This window comes from Triturus cristatus, chromosome 10 (genome assembly GCF_964204655.1).
Source record: "Triturus cristatus chromosome 10, aTriCri1.1, whole genome shotgun sequence".
In the NCBI taxonomy this organism is placed as follows: Eukaryota; Metazoa; Chordata; class Amphibia; order Caudata; family Salamandridae; genus Triturus; species Triturus cristatus.
In genome coordinates, this window is record NC_140593.1 from 964,260,727 (window position 1) to 964,279,355 (window position 18,629).

The 18,629-nt window shown below is 48.9% G+C and overlaps 1 protein-coding gene across 1 annotated transcript in view; it reads left to right on the forward strand.

Annotated features, from left to right (window-relative positions):
* SMG1 (SMG1 nonsense mediated mRNA decay associated PI3K related kinase) overlaps window positions 1–18,629 on the forward strand; it is a 1,471,505-nt gene that overhangs the window by 887,121 nt on the left and 565,755 nt on the right. The window contains exons 36-37 of the mRNA XM_085628855.1: window positions 7,654–7,815; window positions 18,251–18,471. Coding sequence (XP_085484981.1) covers window positions 7,654–7,815; window positions 18,251–18,471 — 383 coding nt within the window. The remainder of the gene's footprint in view (window positions 1–7,653; window positions 7,816–18,250; window positions 18,472–18,629) is intronic.

Sequence of the window (18,629 nt, forward strand, 5' to 3'; positions counted from 1 at the left end):
ACAAGGTGGCCCAAGTACACCACAGTGCCGTGCCCTATCTGGCATTTGGATGCCTTGATAGTGAGACCTGCACTCTGCAGAGCCTCTAAAACCTTCCCAAGGTGGATCAGGTGATCCTGCCAGGTGGAGCTAAAGACAGCAATATCATCAAGATAAGCTGCACTAAAGGACTCCAACCCAGCCAGGACATGGTTCACCAACCTCTGGAAGGTGGCAGGGGCATTCTTTAACCCAAAGGGCATCACAGTAAACTGATAATGCCCATCAGGGGTGGAGAATGCTGTCTTTTCTTTTGCTCCCGGGGCCATGCCAATCTGCCAGTACCCTGCAGTTAAGTCAAAGGTACTGAGAAATTTGGCAGCCCCCAATTTGTCTATCAGTTCATCTGCTCTTGGGATAGGGTGAGCATCTGTCTTGGTGACAGAGTTGAGCCCTCTATAGTCCACACAGAACCTCATCTCTCTCTTTTCACCCTGTTGATGAGGTTTGGGGACTAGAACCACTGGGCTAGCCCAGGGGCTCTCTGAAGACTCAATGACCCCTAACTCCAGCATCTTGCTGACCTCAGCTTTGATGCTTTCCTTGACTTGATCTGACTGTCGATAGATTTTGTTCTTGACAGGTGCACTGTCACCAGTGTCCACATCATGGGTACACCAGCTTGTCAGACCAGGGGTCAGGGGAAAGAGGCTAGCATATTGTTGCAAGACTTGCTAGCAGTCAGTCTGCTGTTGGGCAGAGAGGGTGTCTGAAAAAATCACACCATCTACTGACCCATCTTTTGGGCTGTAGGATAGGAGGTCAGGGAGTGGCTCACTCTCTGCTTCCTGTTCTTCATCAGTCACCATCAGCATGGTGATGTCAGCCCTATCATTGTAGAGTTTAAGGCGGTTCACATGGATGACCCTTTTGGGTGTCCTGCTAGTGCCCAGGTCAACTAGATAGGTGACCTCACTCTTTCTCTCTAGGATAGGGTAAGGGCCACTCCATTTGTCTTGGAGAGCCCTTGGTGCCACTGGCTCCAAAACCCACACCTGTTGCCCTGGTTGAAATTCAACCAGTGCAGCTTTTTGGTCATACCAGTGCTTCTGGAGCTCCTGGCTGGCCTCAAGGTTCTTGGATGCCTTTTCCATATACTCAGCCATTCTGGACCTTAGGCCAAGCACATAGTCCACTATGTCCTGTTTGGGTTCTTGAAGAGGCCTCTCCCAGCCCTCCTTTACAAGACACAGTGGTCCCCTTACAGGATGACCAAACAGAAGTTCAAAGGGTGAGAAACCTACTCCTTTCTGTGGCACTTCCCTGTAAGCGAAAAGCAAGCATGGTTACAGGACATCCCACCTCCTTTTGAGTTTCTCAGGGAGTCCCATGATCATACCTTTCAATGTCTTGTTGAACCTCTCAACAAGGCCATTGGTTTGTGGGTGGTAGGGTGTAGTAAACTTGTACTGCACTCCACACTCTTTCCACATGTGTGTTAGGTAAGCAGACATGAAGTTGGAACCTCTGTCTGAAACCACCTCCTTAGGAAAACCCACCCTGGTGAAGACACCCAGGAGGGCCTTGGCTACTGCAGGAGCTGTAGTAGTCCTAAGTGGAATTGCTTCAGGGTACCTAGTAGCATGATCCACTACTACTAGAATGAATTTGTTCCCTGAGGCTGTGGGAGGTTCAAGTGGACCCACAATGTCCACACCTACCCTTTCAAAGGGGACCCCCACCACTGGTAGTGGAATGAGGGGGGCCTTTGGGTGGCCACCTGTCTTGCCACTGGCCTGACAGGTAACACAGGAGCTGACAAACTCCTTCACCTTTTGGTGCATCTGGGGCCAGTAAAAGTGACTCACTAACCTTTCCCAAGTTTTGGATTGCCCCAGATGTCCAGCTAGGGGGATGTCATGAGCCAAAGTTAGGAGGAACTCCCTGTACTTCTGTGGCACTACCACCCTCCTGGTGGCTCCAGGAGTGGGGTCTCTTGCCTCAGCATACAGTAATCCCTCTTCCCAATAAGCTCTGTGGGTACCACTGACATCTCCCCTGGCTTCTGAAGCAGCTTGTTGTCTCAGGCTTTCAAGAGTTGGACAGTCTCGCTGACCCTGGCACAGCTCTTCCCTAGAGGGTCCCCCTGGGCCCAAGAGTTCAACCTGGTAAGGGTCAAGCTCCATGGACTCAGTTCCCTCAGGGGTATCTACATCCTCTCCAGGGGGAGAGGGGTTCTGAGTGTTTGGCTGTACAGAAGCTGGCCCCCCAGTCTTCTTGCCCTTCCTCTTGGTTGGTTGGGCCATTATTCCAGGCTCCAAACCTACTTTTTCACCCTTCCTCTTGCTCTGTGCTCTGGTTTGCACACACACCAATTCAGGGATGCCCAGCATGGCTGCATGGGCCTTTAACTCAACCTCAGCCCAGGCCGAGGTTTCCAGATCATTTCCAAGCAGACATGCAGCTGGCAACTTTGGAGAGACCACTACCTGTTTCAGGCCAGTAACCCCCCCCCCCCCCCAGCCTAATGTTACCATGGCCATGGGATGACTAGTGGTGACACTGTCAGCGTTGGTGACTGGGTAAGACTTCCCAATCAAGTATTGCTCAGGGGAAACCAGTGTGTCTTTCACCATAGTGACACTGGCACCTGTATCCCTCAGAGCTTCTACCCTAGTTCCATTTACCCAGGGGTACTGTAAGTATTTCTTTAAGTTGGGGGGCCACACAGCCACAGTGGCAAACTCCACTTCTCCCAAGGAGACTAAACTTGCTTCAGTGTGTTCCCAGATTTGCTCAGGGTACACCTCTGATCCCATTTGTATACTTGCTGCCCCAGGAGGGCTGTACTGGGTGCCTTAGGGGCTTTGTTTTGGGGGCAAGTTACAGTTAGGTGTCCCTGCTTCTTACAGGTAGTACACCAGGCCTTTAAGGGATCAAAGTTCTTCCCCCTATATGGTTGGGGCACATAGGGAGTAGTTTGGGTCCCACCCACCTGAACAGGTTTTTGGGGCCCTTTGGAAGACTCAGACTTTTTATCTTGGGGATTCTCACCACCTTTCCCCTGGGGAGGTTTTGTGACCACCTTCTTTTGGTCACCCCCAGTGGTTGTCTTGGTCACCCTAGTCTTGACCCAGTGGTCCGCCTTCTTTCCCAATTCTTGGGGAGAAATTAGACCTAGGTCTACCAAATGCTGATGCAACTTTTCATTTGTGCAGTTACTCAAAATATGTTCCTTCATGAATAAATTGTACAATCCAGTAAAATCCTGCACACCATGTCCAGCTAACCAACCATCCAGTGTCTTCACTGAGAAATCTACAAAATCAATCCAGGACTGGGTCTGGGTTTTGTGAGCCCCCCTGAATCTAATTCTATACTCCTCAGTGGTGAATCCAAATCCCTCAATCAGAGCTTTCTTCATGAGGTCATAGGATCCTGCTTCTGGCCCAGAGAGAGTCAGAAGCCTGTCCCTGCAGTTACCAGAGAACAGTTCCCACAGGAGTGCCCCCCAGTGAGGTTTCTTTACTTTCCTGATATCACAAGCCCTCTCAAAGGCTGTGAACCATTTGGTGATATCATCACCTTCCTCAAATTTAGGGACAATCCCTTTGGGGATTTTAGGGTCAGAAGTTTCCTCCCTATCCTTGTTTTTATTATTGCTGCCACCATTGATGGGTGCTAAACCCATCTCTCTCCTTTCCTTTTCTAGGGCCAGGAGTCTGGACTCTAGATCTGTTCTTCTGGCCAGCCTCACAAGGCTGTCCTCTTCACTGGGGGGTCCCCCAGTGTTGTCTCTGGGACCAGAGCCACCTGTGTGGTCTCTAGGTGCCCAGATGCTATGTCTTGAGTTGGAGGGTATGGGTGCCATCTCCTCCCTAGGGAATAGTATGGGGAGGTTGCTGTCCACCTCCCCGGTTTCCCTTTCCTCATCTGACTGGCCATCACCATGTTCAGATGGGTGGTCTTTAGCATACTCAGCCAGGAGCTCCTGGAGCCCTTGTTTGGTTGGATGCTGACCCATTTGTAAATTTTTGAGTTTACATAAGGACCTCAATTCCTTGAAAGACAAGTGTAAGTAAGGTGTGAGGTCGAGCTCCTCCACCAGGTCCATGTTATTATTATCACTAATAGCTGGGTTTGTTTGAGACATTCTAACCTGACAGTTCTAACCCTCTACCCTGACTATAGTGACTTTTATTTTTCTAAAATTCTAATGGGACTTAAGCAAGGCCCTAGCAAGACTTTTAGTAATTTTGGAAAAACCAGTCCGAATTCTAAAGGCAATTTTTAAGAGTTCTGTCGTGTGATCAGATGGTAACCAAGTAGTCCAACAAATGCAAGTTTGTATCCCACCGCTGATCCACCAATGTGAGAAAGTGGCTCTGTATATACTGTTCCCTAATAGGTACAGGGTGTACAGAGTCCACAGTCCCCCAGAGGCTGATAGAGGTCAAAGTTAGGTATGACCTTACTCTCAAAAGTGGTAGCTTGGTCGAGCAGTAAGGCAGTACCAGAGGACAGTGTAAAGCATTTATTGTACACACTCAGTCAGCAAATGGTTTCACACACTCAATAACTGAACTCTAGGCCAATGGTTTATATATATAAAATATATGCTTGTTTTATTTTTAGAACCACAAAGGGGGTAAAAATATACTTTCTCAGAATGAGAGGTTGAATATAAATACTTTTGTCTTAAGCAATAAATTTGTGTAAACAGTCACAGTTGGTAGCAATAAACAATCCTATTTCCTAAACATAACAATGTATTGAGCTCAATGGTAAATTCAGGTTATTTGTAATAAATTACTTTTCAGATTACTTTTGGAATTCCAGGTCTGGCTCCTAGAACCAGCCTTGGGTCAGTATTCAGAATCAAGTGATGAAAGTCGACTTAATAACTGTAATGATTTTTAAATAATATTTAGCTATTTCAAAAGTTAGCACTTAAAAAATATTTCAAAGAAAACATTCAATGGATCTCTATGGCAAGAAATTCAAATTGCAGGTGGAGTACTTTATCGTTACTTTACTAATCCAGGACTGGGTACCTAGACCCAGGACTGGAGTCCTTATCAAAAACAGGTAAGTAATTTCGTTTGCAGAAATGGTACGATTTTAAAAGAATATTTCAAATTTGCAAAAATAGACACTTAGAAGAAATTTCACAGAAAAGCAGACAATGGATTCCTATGGGAGAAAAATGAGTTAGAGGTAAGTATAGTTGTGAACACTTTTCAGGGTCAGGGCTGGGCACCAAGATCCAGCACTGGGAGCTCACCTAGGAGCAGGTGAGTAAATTCGTTTTTGTCACTTGGCTGATTTTTGGTGAATTATTACAGTTTTGAAAAGTTCACACTTAGAAGATTTTTGAAGAAAAAGACAGTCAATGTTACCCTATGAGGAAAATGAAGTTAGCGGTTTTAAGGGTAAGTACTCGACTGGCAGAGTTGAAATTCCGGGCATGGACTCAGGGATCCCCCAGTGTCAGGTAGGTACAGTTGGTTCACCCTCAGCGGTTTCAGGACGGCCGGGTGCAGAGAGAGTTAGGCCCAATGTTATCCTATGAGGGATAGGGGGGGCCTTGGTTGGTGGCTGCTGTCTGGCAAGCCACGCGGCTGTGGGAGCTGGGCTCCTGGTCACTTACTCAGGGCAAGTGGGGAAGTAGGTTAGTGTAGAGAGGGCACTGCCCGGGCCACTCGGGCGGCTGGGTGCAGGGGGCTTTTGAGCCTTCGGGCGCTCAATGGAAATCAATGGGAATGTTCCGGTTTGGAAAAAGGCTGCAGGCTCGGGGACGAGGATGTTTCAGGTGCCACCACCACTTCGAGAGGTAAGTTGGGTAGTTGTAGGTTAGGTGGGTACCCCGGGATTGGGCACAGGGGGCCGCAGGGCGCCGGGTGCAGGGGTGCCTTTTGACGTCGGGAATCTTACCCTCTGGTTGATCGCGGTTGGGCACTTGGTTCTGAGGCTGCAGGCTTCCTCCGGGATGTCGAGGGGGGTCCTTGGGTGCCGGACTCGGGGTCACAGTCGCCGTGGGGTCGTCCTCAGGGTCTTTGTCCACTCCGGCACTGGCCAGGCTTGGCTGGTGCAGAGTGTGTTGGGTCCGCGGTTCCGGGCTGCTGCCAGGGGTTAAAAATAGGTTTCTTGAGTAGAGCCTCTACTCATGGGAGTCCCAGGGGCTTAGAGCCAAAAGGTAGCCAGGTCCTCCGGGGTTGGTGAGGTTACTGGCCACGAGAGATGCCGCGCTGGTGCAGGTTCGAGAGTCGACAGGCCGGTAGGGCTGGGGCCTAAGCAGTTGGTGTCTTCTTCTCTTTTTAGCAGCTGCAGGGCAGGTCTTTGTTCTTCTTGCTCTTCTTGTAATTTTCCATCTGGAATCTAAGGAAGGAAGGTTCAGGGTGCCCCTAAATACTAGATTTAGGGGCGTTACAGGTAGGTGAAGGCCAGGGACCAATGGGTCCTTGTCCTGGGGTGGGTACACCCCCTATCCTGCCTCTCTCCTGTGGGAGGGGGGCAGTAGCCTAATCCTGATAGGGTAGGGCCTCCCATCTTCAAGATGGCGAGAGCCCGGAGATGTGCTTCACCTCGCCTCCCCCACCTGAGGGGTGGGGTGGGCAGGCTGGCACATCCCCTGTCCTTGTATGGGGTTTCCGGCCAAGCTTCCCGCCAGAGTGGGGGGTTGCAGTGGCCTGGGGAAACTCCAAATGGCGGCCTGCCTTTGAAGCTTCCCTTTGCTCATCCTGGGGGAGGAGATTTCTCACCTCACCCAGGATGTGCATTGTTGCAGGCCCGGGAGAGCAGGGGCTCTTCCACCCAGGGGTCCAGCAACGTGTCTGCTGTGTGGCAGCCTGGGCAGCCTCAGAGCAGACGTAGATTGTAAGTTAGCTGTAAGGGGGCATCTCTAAGATGCCCTCTGGGGTGCTTAGTACATTAAATCCTACACTGGCATCAGTGTGGGTTCAATGTGCTGAGAAGTTTGATACCAAACTTCCCAGGCTTCAGTGTTGCCAATATGGTGCTGTGGAGCTCGTGTTTGACAAGCTCTCAGCACCATGTACTCTTAAATGACAGCACTGCACTTACAGTGCCCAGGAATGGACCCGGGTACTGTAGGGGCACAGGGCTCCTGCTCCTGTGCCCACACCATAGGCGTAATGCACCCAGCTAGAGGGGTGGCTGACATATGCCTTGGCAGTGTAGGTGATGGGCATGGTACACAGTGATGCGTGCCATGTCGACTCTTTGTTTTGTCCTGCACCCAGACACTCAGCCTGCAAGGGCAGTGTGTGTGTACGGGTACAGGGCCTCTGAGGGTGGCACAATGAGTGCTGCAGCCCTTAGAGGCCTTCCCTTGCCACAAGGCCCTGGGTACCTAGGGTACCATTTACTAGGGGCTGACATGTGGCTAGGGTTTGCCAATTTGGAGTTTGTGTGGTTTAAGGAAGGAACATAGGCCCTGGGCACCTGATTGGCAGGAACCCAGGGTACACTCAATCGAAGTACATTCAGTAATTTAGCAAAAAGTGGGGTCATACCATGCAAGAAAGATGGCACTTTCTCACAGTTGTCATGTAGTTTTTCTTTTGTGTAAAATCTTATTCTTTCAAACTTTCAGATTACTTGTAACGATTGTGTCTCAGTGCTTTATAATGAGTTGTCTTCTTTTTCCACCAGGTATTATCCCACAGCTCTTCTCTCGTCTAAATCACCCTGAAGTGTATGTTCGCCAAAGCATTTGTAATTTGTTGTGCAGGGTCGCTCATGATTCTCCCCATCTAATTTTGTATCCAGCAATTGTTGGTACGATATCACTCAGCAGCGAATCCCAGTCCTCTGGTAAGTATATTCCATATGAGACAACACTATTGCTCTTGTGAAGTAGTGAAAATAAATTACACTGAATATTTTTATTATTACTGTTGATCTTTATTTTATATGGCAATGAAAGCCTACATGTTAAGTCTGAATTTGAATGCAGAAGACACCTTTGGTTGTTTTTGTGCAATTATTTGTTTTGAATATATTTAAATGAAATCCCCCATCGGTCTAGCCTCCTCCCTTATCTTTGGCAGAGACCACCAAGTGATACCGCTGTTTGCAGTCAGTTATTAGTTTAATGCGTTTTTATGTCCTTTCCTGTTTTTTCTGGCACTTCTTACTGTTGTGCCAATATGATGTTCTCTACTAGGTCAACTTTGAAATTGCCTCTGATGTTTATATCAGTGCTTTCTGTTGGAATCCGTTGCATGATAGATTTTATATGGTAGATCTCGAAGGTGCTGTATTCAAAATGCCAAACCACTCTTGCCAAGTTTGATTTCTTAGAATTTACATGTTCCAATAACATTTTCATCCATAAAATCTTCAATACAGTGCACTTCACAAAACATTTACATAAAACCACATCCTATTCTCTGTAAAATTTGTGTCCATCTCTGGCAATTTCATGTGAGTAGAACTAAATTATCCATATCCATAGTGGATGGAGCAAGAGATGAGTAAGTCAACAAGGGAAAATGGAGCAGTGGCCACATAAGAAAATTAATGGGTCACGTGGCTGTTGAGTATGATACAAGTGAAGACGTGAAGTGAGAGGACATTTGGGATTGAAGCCCAATGCTGCTTAGTTTACGAGAGCCAGAGATAGCTTAAGAAAATTGCAAAAGGGAGCATTTGTTTTTACACAGCCACCAAAGTACAACTTGCTCTAATTTCAGGATCTCTTAAGTAATATGACGTGTTAAAAGACAAGCTGGTGCAAGGAGCAAGAGTTCTAAACTCTTTTCCCAGCGTCTCTTGACTAATTGCTCTGCAAATCCACTACTATTCCACTCACTTAGACCCTCCAATGACTAAACAACTATACCCCTAACGTGTGGCAATTGTGTGCTGTAAATCAGAACAAATGGTTGTGCATACTGTGGGTATGTTTAAAAGATGCAGTATCTACAGAGGAACAGTGTAGTACTTAAGCATTTTTACTTGAGTTGGAGTACTTTTTATAGATACTTCTACTTGCAGATTCCTTACTTGTGGAACGATTCCAGGCGTCAGACTGGATTAGAAAACTTCAAAGCTCTCACACCGCCAGTAGGCTGGCTCTATGCCAACAGACATTGCATGGTGTATAGGTAAGCCACCCATACTGCAGGCCTTACAACCCTAATGCAGGGTGCACTATACTACATGTGAAGCATAACTGCATGAGCAGATATGCCCCCATGCTGGCCAGCCCTATTGCTGCCTGTACAAGTGAACAGGGAAGCCATATTGAGATCATGTGCTGAACAATAGTGAAAACGAGTTCCCCAGCTACATGCTCACTGACTCGTATTAATGAACCTACACTGAATCCAGTGTTGGATTTATTAATACATGCCTACAAAGGCACCTTTGGGGGGCCCTGAAAACCTACCAGCCTCTGGTGTGTTGACTGACTGGTTCTTACTAGCCTGCTTCCAGATATGATTTTCTGACCCCCAAGGGTGAGGGCCTTTGCTCTCAGGTGGTCAGGAATAAAGTCCGCTTGGGAAGGGGATGCTCACACCCTCTCCCACAACACGACCTGCTAATGAGCATTCCAAGGCAGGGGTGCTTCACAGAAGCCACCACCTTTGCAATGTGGGTCTGGCTCCCCTCACAGGCGAGGAAGCCGACCGCCTTTGTCCAGAGCCCTTTGGCACCTGAAGAGGCGGTAAAATGAGCTAGTCAGGGATGCGTGCCTACCCTCGGTCTAGTACCACCCCTAAGTTGGGCTACCTGAAGTGGACATGCCTTTTTAGAGTTGTCCATCTCGAAGATGGCAAACTTAAGAATTCTGGGACAGGGTTATGCTCACTTCCCTCAGGATGTGGTCATATAGGGGCTATAGTGACTCCAAGGATAGGTAGCCCACTCGCTACTACCCTACACTCCCCTAAATTCAGTATTTAGGGGAGCCCCTGGCATCCAGAGAATCGGATCCTGCCCACAGGAAAGAAGACGGACGGGAGTAGTTACAAAGAGCAAGAACAGAGGATCTAGCAGATGACTTTTCCCAACCCTTGTCTGACTGCCTGCTGACTTCAACAGTTGCACCCAAATCTGACTTGTTCTGCAGCTGCTTTGTCTCCAAAGCCTGGGATATCCACCAGTGCTTCACCCAGGAACTTAGAACTCCTGTGGCACAGTGGAACTATTTCCCTGCATCCTGCAGGCACCAAAGACCGAGCTGTGAGGCTCCAAGACCACAGAAACCCTTCGCCGTAAAGCACCACTGCACCCGAGCTGCTTCGTCGAAGCTGAAGTGCGCCAACGGTGCCAACGTGGTACCCAGACCCTCCAAATTCGAAGTCCACCTTTGGTTTCCCTACTATGGACTCCTAGATGACGCCTGCAGTTTCTGTTCAGACCCCTCTCTACTGCGACTGCTCCTGGTAAGAAAAAACGGACGCCTAAGGACACCTCTACAGCCATTACCCCTGGCCTGTGGAGGAGAGGACCAAAGGTGCCCCCAGTCCCTGAGCATAGTGAGGCTTGACCCTTTGTGGGCCAAGCTGTCTCAGGTCCTGCAATGCACACTTTCTCTTGCTAAGAGGGGTTGTGCAATATGGACTGTCAACTGGGTATTTAGCTGGAATGTATGACGGTATTCTGCATGCCTTTAGGTTGCATCCATTCTGAATGCCGTCTTTTGCACGAGCGCATCTTTAGGACACCTTTGTTCAGCACGCAAGTCGTTTTAACGTCTTGCCTTAGGGGAGTGCTGGATGTTGGAATAGTTTAATTTACTATTCCATCTGCGCAACACTAGGGGAAATGTGTTTGACTTAAAATCCAACACCATTCCACCAATGTGCCCCCGTAAATCAACGACTGCGTGCTAATGCTGTGTTTGTTCTATTGCCGGCGCAGTGTTGGCACAGCGTGATTCCGTCTTCGTCCGAAAGGACGTTTACCATTTAGCTGCCTTGTATGCATTTCTCTTTATGCCAGACCAGACATCCTTTTTCAACTGCCTGAATATTTAGCTTTTTTTTTAAGCTTTTGATGAACATGTATCCTCCAACCCCCTTTGTTTGCGTCAATGGGAACTTAATTTAGTCTTGACTTAAATTATGGGGAAACTGTGCCCCTACATAGTTTTCCTCAAAGGAAACCGTGTATCTGATGGAGACTTCTCGTTGCAGATTCCTTACCTTTGATTATCCCCAGGCATCAAACTGGATCTGGAAGATTTTCAAGCGGTACCCCTGCACCTGTGGGTGGTGGTGTTTTGTTTAGTACCTATTTAGGTTTCACCTCGGTGCACGGACGTCCGTTCTTTCCTTTTTGCATCAGATAGCGCTAATCTGGATTGAGCTATTCCTCAGTTTCTTTTTGACTGGCATTTTTTTGCCTTTTTGTTTTGGTCACCTAAGAAGCCCCATGCAGGGCCTGTCACAGGCTAATGTTGGTGATAAGCCCCCATTTGATGTATTTGTGGTGCCTTGAGCTGGGGCATGACTTCAAGGCGTTTGGCGACTGCCCTGCCATTAACCCAAAGGCGTTGAGGGAGCGATCCCTCAAGCTCATCGCCGCTCGACGGTTGATTACGACGCTCGAGGTCGTGGTAGCGTGGGAAGCCCTGCGACCGTTCTCGGAGCCCCTTTTGAAGTGTGTTGTCTCATTCAAAGTCATCGGGTAAGTCCCACAAGGCTAAGACGTTCAAACACACTTCAACTTCCCTGCGTCCGTTGAAGTAATCCAACGAGACAAGGGAGCGTCTGCAACCCAGGGTCTGTGAGTTGGCACTGTCTGAACCTGGCTCTGCTCCACGCTTCCCCGATTTTGCCGGAACGATCCCCACCCAGCTAAAGGAGTTTTATTAGGTCATGCACCTCATTTTTATGCGGTTTGACCCCTCTTGAGCGACTTCGGGCCACATGGGTGCTGGTAGGGCCCTGTAACGTCCTGGCTTTCTCTGGGTTGGGACAAACAGACGACGGACCAGAGAAATGGAGGTTAAGGATGATTTAACAAACAGATAAACAACTACAGACAACAAAGAATACCGGTACTGGAATCACCAGTTAAAGTACGATACCCATTCACAGCTCTTCTAACCGTCCTCCGCATGTACACCGGACCCGGTATGCTCCAACGGAGGGCACAGTGCTAAGCAGTGGCCGACAATGCCACTCGACCGCTGTGAAGGGTAGTTCCAAGGTTGTGGAATCTACGGGGGGGGGGGCACGTGGGAGTCACCCGGCCGGGCTCTCTACCACCTGGGAACAGCCGCTCTACCAGTTTCCCCCATAGTACTGCCACAACACAAAGATGCTGGGAACACTTCCTAGTGTGCGTCTCTTGTATCTGGGTTTAAGTGATGATACCCAAGGTGGTGCAGAGAATGGATGGGAGCAGCCGCTCTACCTATCCCAGTTCTCCTACGAGTGTCGATGGCTAAGACGCGGAAACACCTCCTGGATAGCGTCTTAGCTCTAGGCGTGTGTTTACCCAAGTAACGAGGGTGGGGAGCTTCGGCTCGCACCCACCTCGTTTTCTCCAATTGTCAGGCCGTTGGGAGCTTCGGCTCTACCAACGGTACCTGTGCCCAATGACGTTGAATACGGCTCTCAGAACGGGACAGGACACGGGCAGGAAGCACACGCAGCACCTCTCCTCCGCTCCTTAGAATGTTCCTTCCACCGCTCAACTCTCCAACGGGTCCGTGTACCTCAACCAGGTACTCCGGTAAAGATCAGAATATCCGACGCCGAGTCCCAGTGATCTTCTCCTTAAGTAGTACTCTCGGTGTTGTATAACCATGACTCTTGAGTTGCATAACACGAAAACTAGGCGTTACCCTTGGTGTTATGTAACCAGAACTCTTGAGTTGCATAAGGCACTGTTGCCGGAGGGCATTCTGGGAGTTGTAGTCCGCTCTCCTCCAAGCGCACCCGGTTCACGGAAGTGGCATCGTGGGAGGGAATCCATGTGCGGGAGGGGATTCCTGACAGGCCCTTACTGGAACCATGCCGGGGGGGTTCACCCTCAGCCCAGTAGGGTCCCAAAAATCCCTCTGGGAAACCAGAGCAGAGCCGTCTGCAACGCAGAGACCTTCCTCAGCCCACACTGCAGTACCGCTGACACCCCCTAGGTGTGCATTCCCCATCATCATCATCACACCAGACTACGACACAGAGCAGGATCAGTGTCATCTGACACCGCGTCCAGTGCTGACAGAGGACATCCTCCCCGAAGAGGAGCCAGTGCATTATTTAATGGATAGGCCTGGAGAAGAAGACGTTTAGGAGGGGTCTATGGACCCCTGTGGGTAAGGACCAGTTGTGGAGAACAACTGGTATGAGGAACTGGGTGATGCCAGTGGGTTAGACATCTCTCCAGACACTGGCCTGGTTTCCACTCCTACTGTGGCTAAGGAGGAGGGAGCCTCCTTTGCTATGGTGGTGCGCAGGGCTGTTGAGGTCTTGGACCTTAACCTGCCTTTGGTAGCAGTTCAAAACTGTTTTTATGGAGGTGCTTCAGCCGGGTGTTTCCCCCCCCTCAGAACCTTTGCTCCCATTTATTGAAGCCCTTATGGACGTCCTACTTTGGCCTGGCCCAAGACCTGCATGTGGGTGTGAGAAAGTGCCATCTTTCTTGCATGGTGTGCCCCCACTTTTTGCTGAATTGCTGATGTACTTTGACTGAGTGTGCCCTGGGCTCCTGCCAATCAGGTACCCAGGGCCTGTGTTCCTTCCCTAAAACTGCATGAAGCCTAAACCCAATTAGCATCTCTGGCCACATGTCAGCCCCTGGTAAATGGTACCATAGGTACCCAGGGCCTTGTGACCAGAGAAGGCCCCTAAGGGCTGCAGCACTTATTGTGCCACCCTTAGAGGCCCTGTACCCTGACACACACACTGCCTTTCCAGGCTGAGTGTCTGGATGCAGAGCCAAACAAAGACTACATGGCACACATACCTGTGTGCCATGCCCACAAACCACTGCCCTGGCATACATCAATCACCCCTCTAGCTTGGTGCCCTATACCAGTGGTGAGGGTACAGGTGCATGAGCCCTGTACCCCTACAGTGCCCCCGGTCCATTCCTGGGCCCTGTAAGTGCAGTGCTGCCATTAAGAGTACATGGTGCTGGGAGGTCGTCAACACAAACTCCACAGCACCATGATGGCTACACTGAAGACTGAGAAGTTTGGTATCAAACTTCTCATGCACATTAAACCCACACTGATGCCAGTGTGGGATTTAATGTAAGATGCACGACAGAGGGCAACTTAGAGTTGCCCCCTGAACCTAACCCACAATCCATGTCCTGTCTGAGTGGCTGCCACACAGCAGGCATGTTGCTGGACCCTGGGTAGAGAGCCATCCGCTCTCCTGGGCCTGCAACAATGCACATCCTGGGCGAGGTGCTAGGTCTCCTCCCCCAGGATGGGCAGGGGAAGCTTCAAAGGCATGCCGCCTTTGTGAGCTTCTCCAGGGCACTTGCTGTACTTAGCAACTGGCCCCCACCGGTTCTGACCCCCACTCTGGCGGGAAGACTAGCGGGAAAGCCCAAGTGAGGAAAGGTGGTGTGCCAGCCTCTGCCAACCTCACCCCTCAGGTGTGGGAGGCGAGGTGAAGCATAACTCCGGGCTCTCGCCATCTTGAGGATGGGGAGCCCTGCCCAATCCGGATTAGGCTTCTGCCCCCCTCCCACTGGAGAGTGGCAGAATAGAGGGTGTACCAACCCCAGGGAAGGGACACATTGGTCCCTGACCTCTACCTACCTGTAACGCCCCTAAATTTTGTATTTAGGGGCACCCTGAACCTTCCTTCCTCAGATCCTGAATCGGAAGCAAGCAAGAAGAACAAGAATAAAGAAGACCTGCCGTGCAGCGGCTAACAAGAGGAAGACACCAACTGACTTGGCCCCAGCCCTACAGGCCTGTCGACCCTCGAACCTGCTCCTGCTAAAACCTGGCGTCTCCAGTGGTCAGCAACCTCGAAAACCTCGGAGGACCTGACTGCCTTGTGACTCTAAAAATAGACTGGGACTCCCACGAGCAGTTCTGCTCAAAGCAAGTAACAAGCCCCTGGTGCCAACCAGGAACCGCGACTCCTGCACACTCTGCACCCGCCAAGCCTGGCCTGTGCCGGAGTGGACAAAGACCACGAGGACGTCCCCCTGGCGACTGACCAAGAATCCAGGACCCAAGGACCCACCTCGACGCTCCTGACGGCGCCTGCAGCCTCAGAACCAGGGACCCCTCCAACTACGACCAGCTGAGGGTAAGATTTCTCAACACGAAAAGACACCCCTGCACGCGGCGCCCTGCGGCCCCCTGTGCCCAGCTACTGGGTGCCTACCTAACCTACAGCTTCCCAACTTACCTCTCGAAGTGGTGGTTGCACCTGAAGAATCTATGTCCCCGAGCTTGCAGCCTTTGTTCGTCTTCGAGCTTCTCCATTGAAATCCATTGAGCGCCCGACGACTCAAAAACACCCTGCACCCACCCGAGTGCCCCTGGGAGTGCAACCTCTGTCCTATTTTTCTTCCCCACTTGCCCTGAGTGAGTGACCAGGAGCCCAGCTCCCACAGCCACGTGGCCTGCCTGCTAGCAGCCATCCACCAAAGGCCCCATGTCTGCCATAGGCTAACATTGGGTCTTACTCTCTCTGTACCCGGCTGCTCCTGTGCCGCTGAGGGTGTGACAACTGTACCTACCTGACCCTGGGAGACCCCTGAGTCTATGCCCAGAACCTTAACTCTACCAGTCGAGTACTTACCCAAAAGCCGATAACTCACTTTTCCTCCATAGGGTAACATTGACTGGTTTCACTTGGAAATTCTTCTAAGTGTCGATTTTTGAAACTTTAAAATATTCACCAAAAATCAGCCGATCAACGAAAACGAAATTAGTCACCTGCTATCAGGAGAGATTCCAGTGCTGGATCTTGTTGCCCAGCACTGACCCTGAAAAGTAATTACAACCGTACTTACCGATAACTTGATTTTCCTCCATAGGATAACATTGCCTGGTTTTTGCCGATTTTTGAAACTTACAAATATTTCTTAAAAATCGCCTGTGTAACAAACGATTTCCTTCAACTGTTTACAGGAAATGCACCAGGGTTTAATCCAGGATCCAACCCTGAGTAAGAAAATCATACGCAAAGTAACTATAATTGCATTTACTTAAAAACTCCCATTGAGCTCAGTTATAATTGTGTTTGAATTGTGTTGCCTATTGCAACAACTGTAACTATTCCATTCAAAAGTCTATTGCCTATTGAAAGTATTTAACTAAAGCATCTCATTCTGAGAAAGTATATTTTGATACCTATTGTTGGTTCTAAAATAAAACAAAAATATATTTTTATATACAAAACCATTGGCCTATAGTTCAGTTATTGAGTGTGTGAGACCATTTGCTGACTGAGTGTGTACAACAAATGCTTTACACTGTCCTCTGATGCTGCCTTACTGCTCGACCAAGCTACCACTTTAGAGAGTAAGGTTATATCTAACTTTAGCCTCTGCCAAACCTCTGTGGACTCTGTGCACACTGAACCTTACTTTGATGCAGTATATACAGAGCCACTTTCTTACAGTGGGATCCTGTGAATAGGACGATTGCCCTCCACCATTGCCCCGCTTTGGAGGATACCAGTTAGCTTTCCCAGCACCCGACCCCCGGAGAGCTTGATTGTCCAAGGCTCCTGCAACCTGCATTCACCCTGGCGAGTTCCCTACCACTCCACCTGATAAATGGAGTGGTAGGGAACTCAAGAGGCGGATAGGGAATCAAAGAGGCTGGACATCTTCATTAAGAGAATGTTCTCTTCAACCAGCCTTGCACTCCAGTCTGTGAACACTGCATGCATATTGGGCCATTATTACCATACTCTTTGGGATTCGGTCGCCCAAGTGCTGCCTATGGACTCGGAGGAGGCCCATGCCATACTCTCCCAGGCGGTTGCTAACAGGAGAGATACAGCAAATTCTCCATCAGTTGTGGACTTGACACGACTCACTCGCTAGGCAGAGCGACTTCATAGTCTGTTGCATTGCGGCGCAACGCCTGGCTGAAAATCTCTTGTTTTCCAGGAGATGTTCAGGTTTCCCTCATTGACATGCTCTTTTGTGGCTCTAGCCTATTTGGAGAGGAAGCGGATTCAGTGCCCTCATGCCTCGGAGACAGCAGGACTACAGCCAGGTCCTTGTGGTTATCTCTCTCCTCATCCACCTTCGATGACTACGGAAGTGGTCTCCAGCTACACCCATGCCCACAGGCTTCCCAGCCATTTTGTGGCAGTGTGTGTGGTTTCCAGTGACCACATGGTACAGGTGGACTGGCATTCAGGTCAGTCCACCACCATCTCGCAAACCACTGCCTCCAAGTCCTTTTAGTCCGCTCTCAGACCATCATGGGCACCCAGTGGCAGGATACTTAATCACCTTCCCTACTGGATTTCAGTAACATCAGACCGTTATGTACTACAGATTGTCCAAAGGGGGTACTCCCTCCCCTTTGTGATACCCACACAGCCCATTCCATCCACTTTCGACCGGCTGACTCAGGACCATCTCTCTTTGCCCCATCAAGAAGTGCAGGCTCTCTTGGCCAAGGGAGCCATAGAGTGTGTGCCGGAATTAGAAGTAGTGTATACCAAATGACAACGTCTCAACAGGTAATGATAAAAGACAAATTAAGAAAGCATACACAATAGTTGCAAGAATGACGAGACAGGGACTCAATAAGGGTTATTGCAACAAATGCAGAGAGCAGTCTATTTTCGAAATAAGGTGAACAAAATCAATAATGGCACTATATAAAAATTGATGTATATTTAACCTGCACATGGGTGCTCGTGAAAAAGCAAGGTGAGCGGCGCAGGTGACAAGTGAGGCAGTAAAAAAAACGCGCAAAGTAAACCTAAATAACAATATATACAAAGACTTTTTGCTTCTCTAATGGTTCAATTTCATTTACAAGAGTTTATTGGTAAGAGGTAGATTACATGGCTGGGTACAAAAGTCCTTTAAGCAAGTCAATTAACTGAGTTAAGTTGGCATATGTTGCACATAGGAAATATTTCCAATATAATTAATCGTGTCCAGTAGGGTAGAAGATTTGTTTTACACAGAATTAAACTTGTATCAACTTTATAAATATTCCTAGTTGTGTGTGTCCCTGTTTCTTTTTAATAGTTGTGGCATGTAATTTCCTCAGAGTAGCTCTCAACTTGTCGTTCTCTGAAATTCTGAAATCTACAATGGTACTTTCTCATCTTTTATCTAGGAAACAAACTCTCCTCAGCAATACCCACCTTGCTTGGAAGTATTCAAGGAGACGAGATGCTGGAAGGTGATGATTGTGATGTGGGAAGTCCCCCAGCTTCTCAGGAAAGCAGCATGGATGAATTGAACAGTGGCTTAAATGAAGACCAAGCAATGATGCAAGACTGCTACAGCAAAATTGTAGACAAATTGTCCTCTGCAAATCCAACAATGGTGTTACAGGTGGATGCTCTATTTTTAGAATATTTTCAATCATTCCTCCCTTTACCTTTAAGGTATGAGATTGTTTAGACAGACAGTAATTTGCAGGAAAATTTCGAAAGAAATTAGTGTATAGACCAATAGTAATATGTAACAAAAAAAACGCTAGTACTGTACCA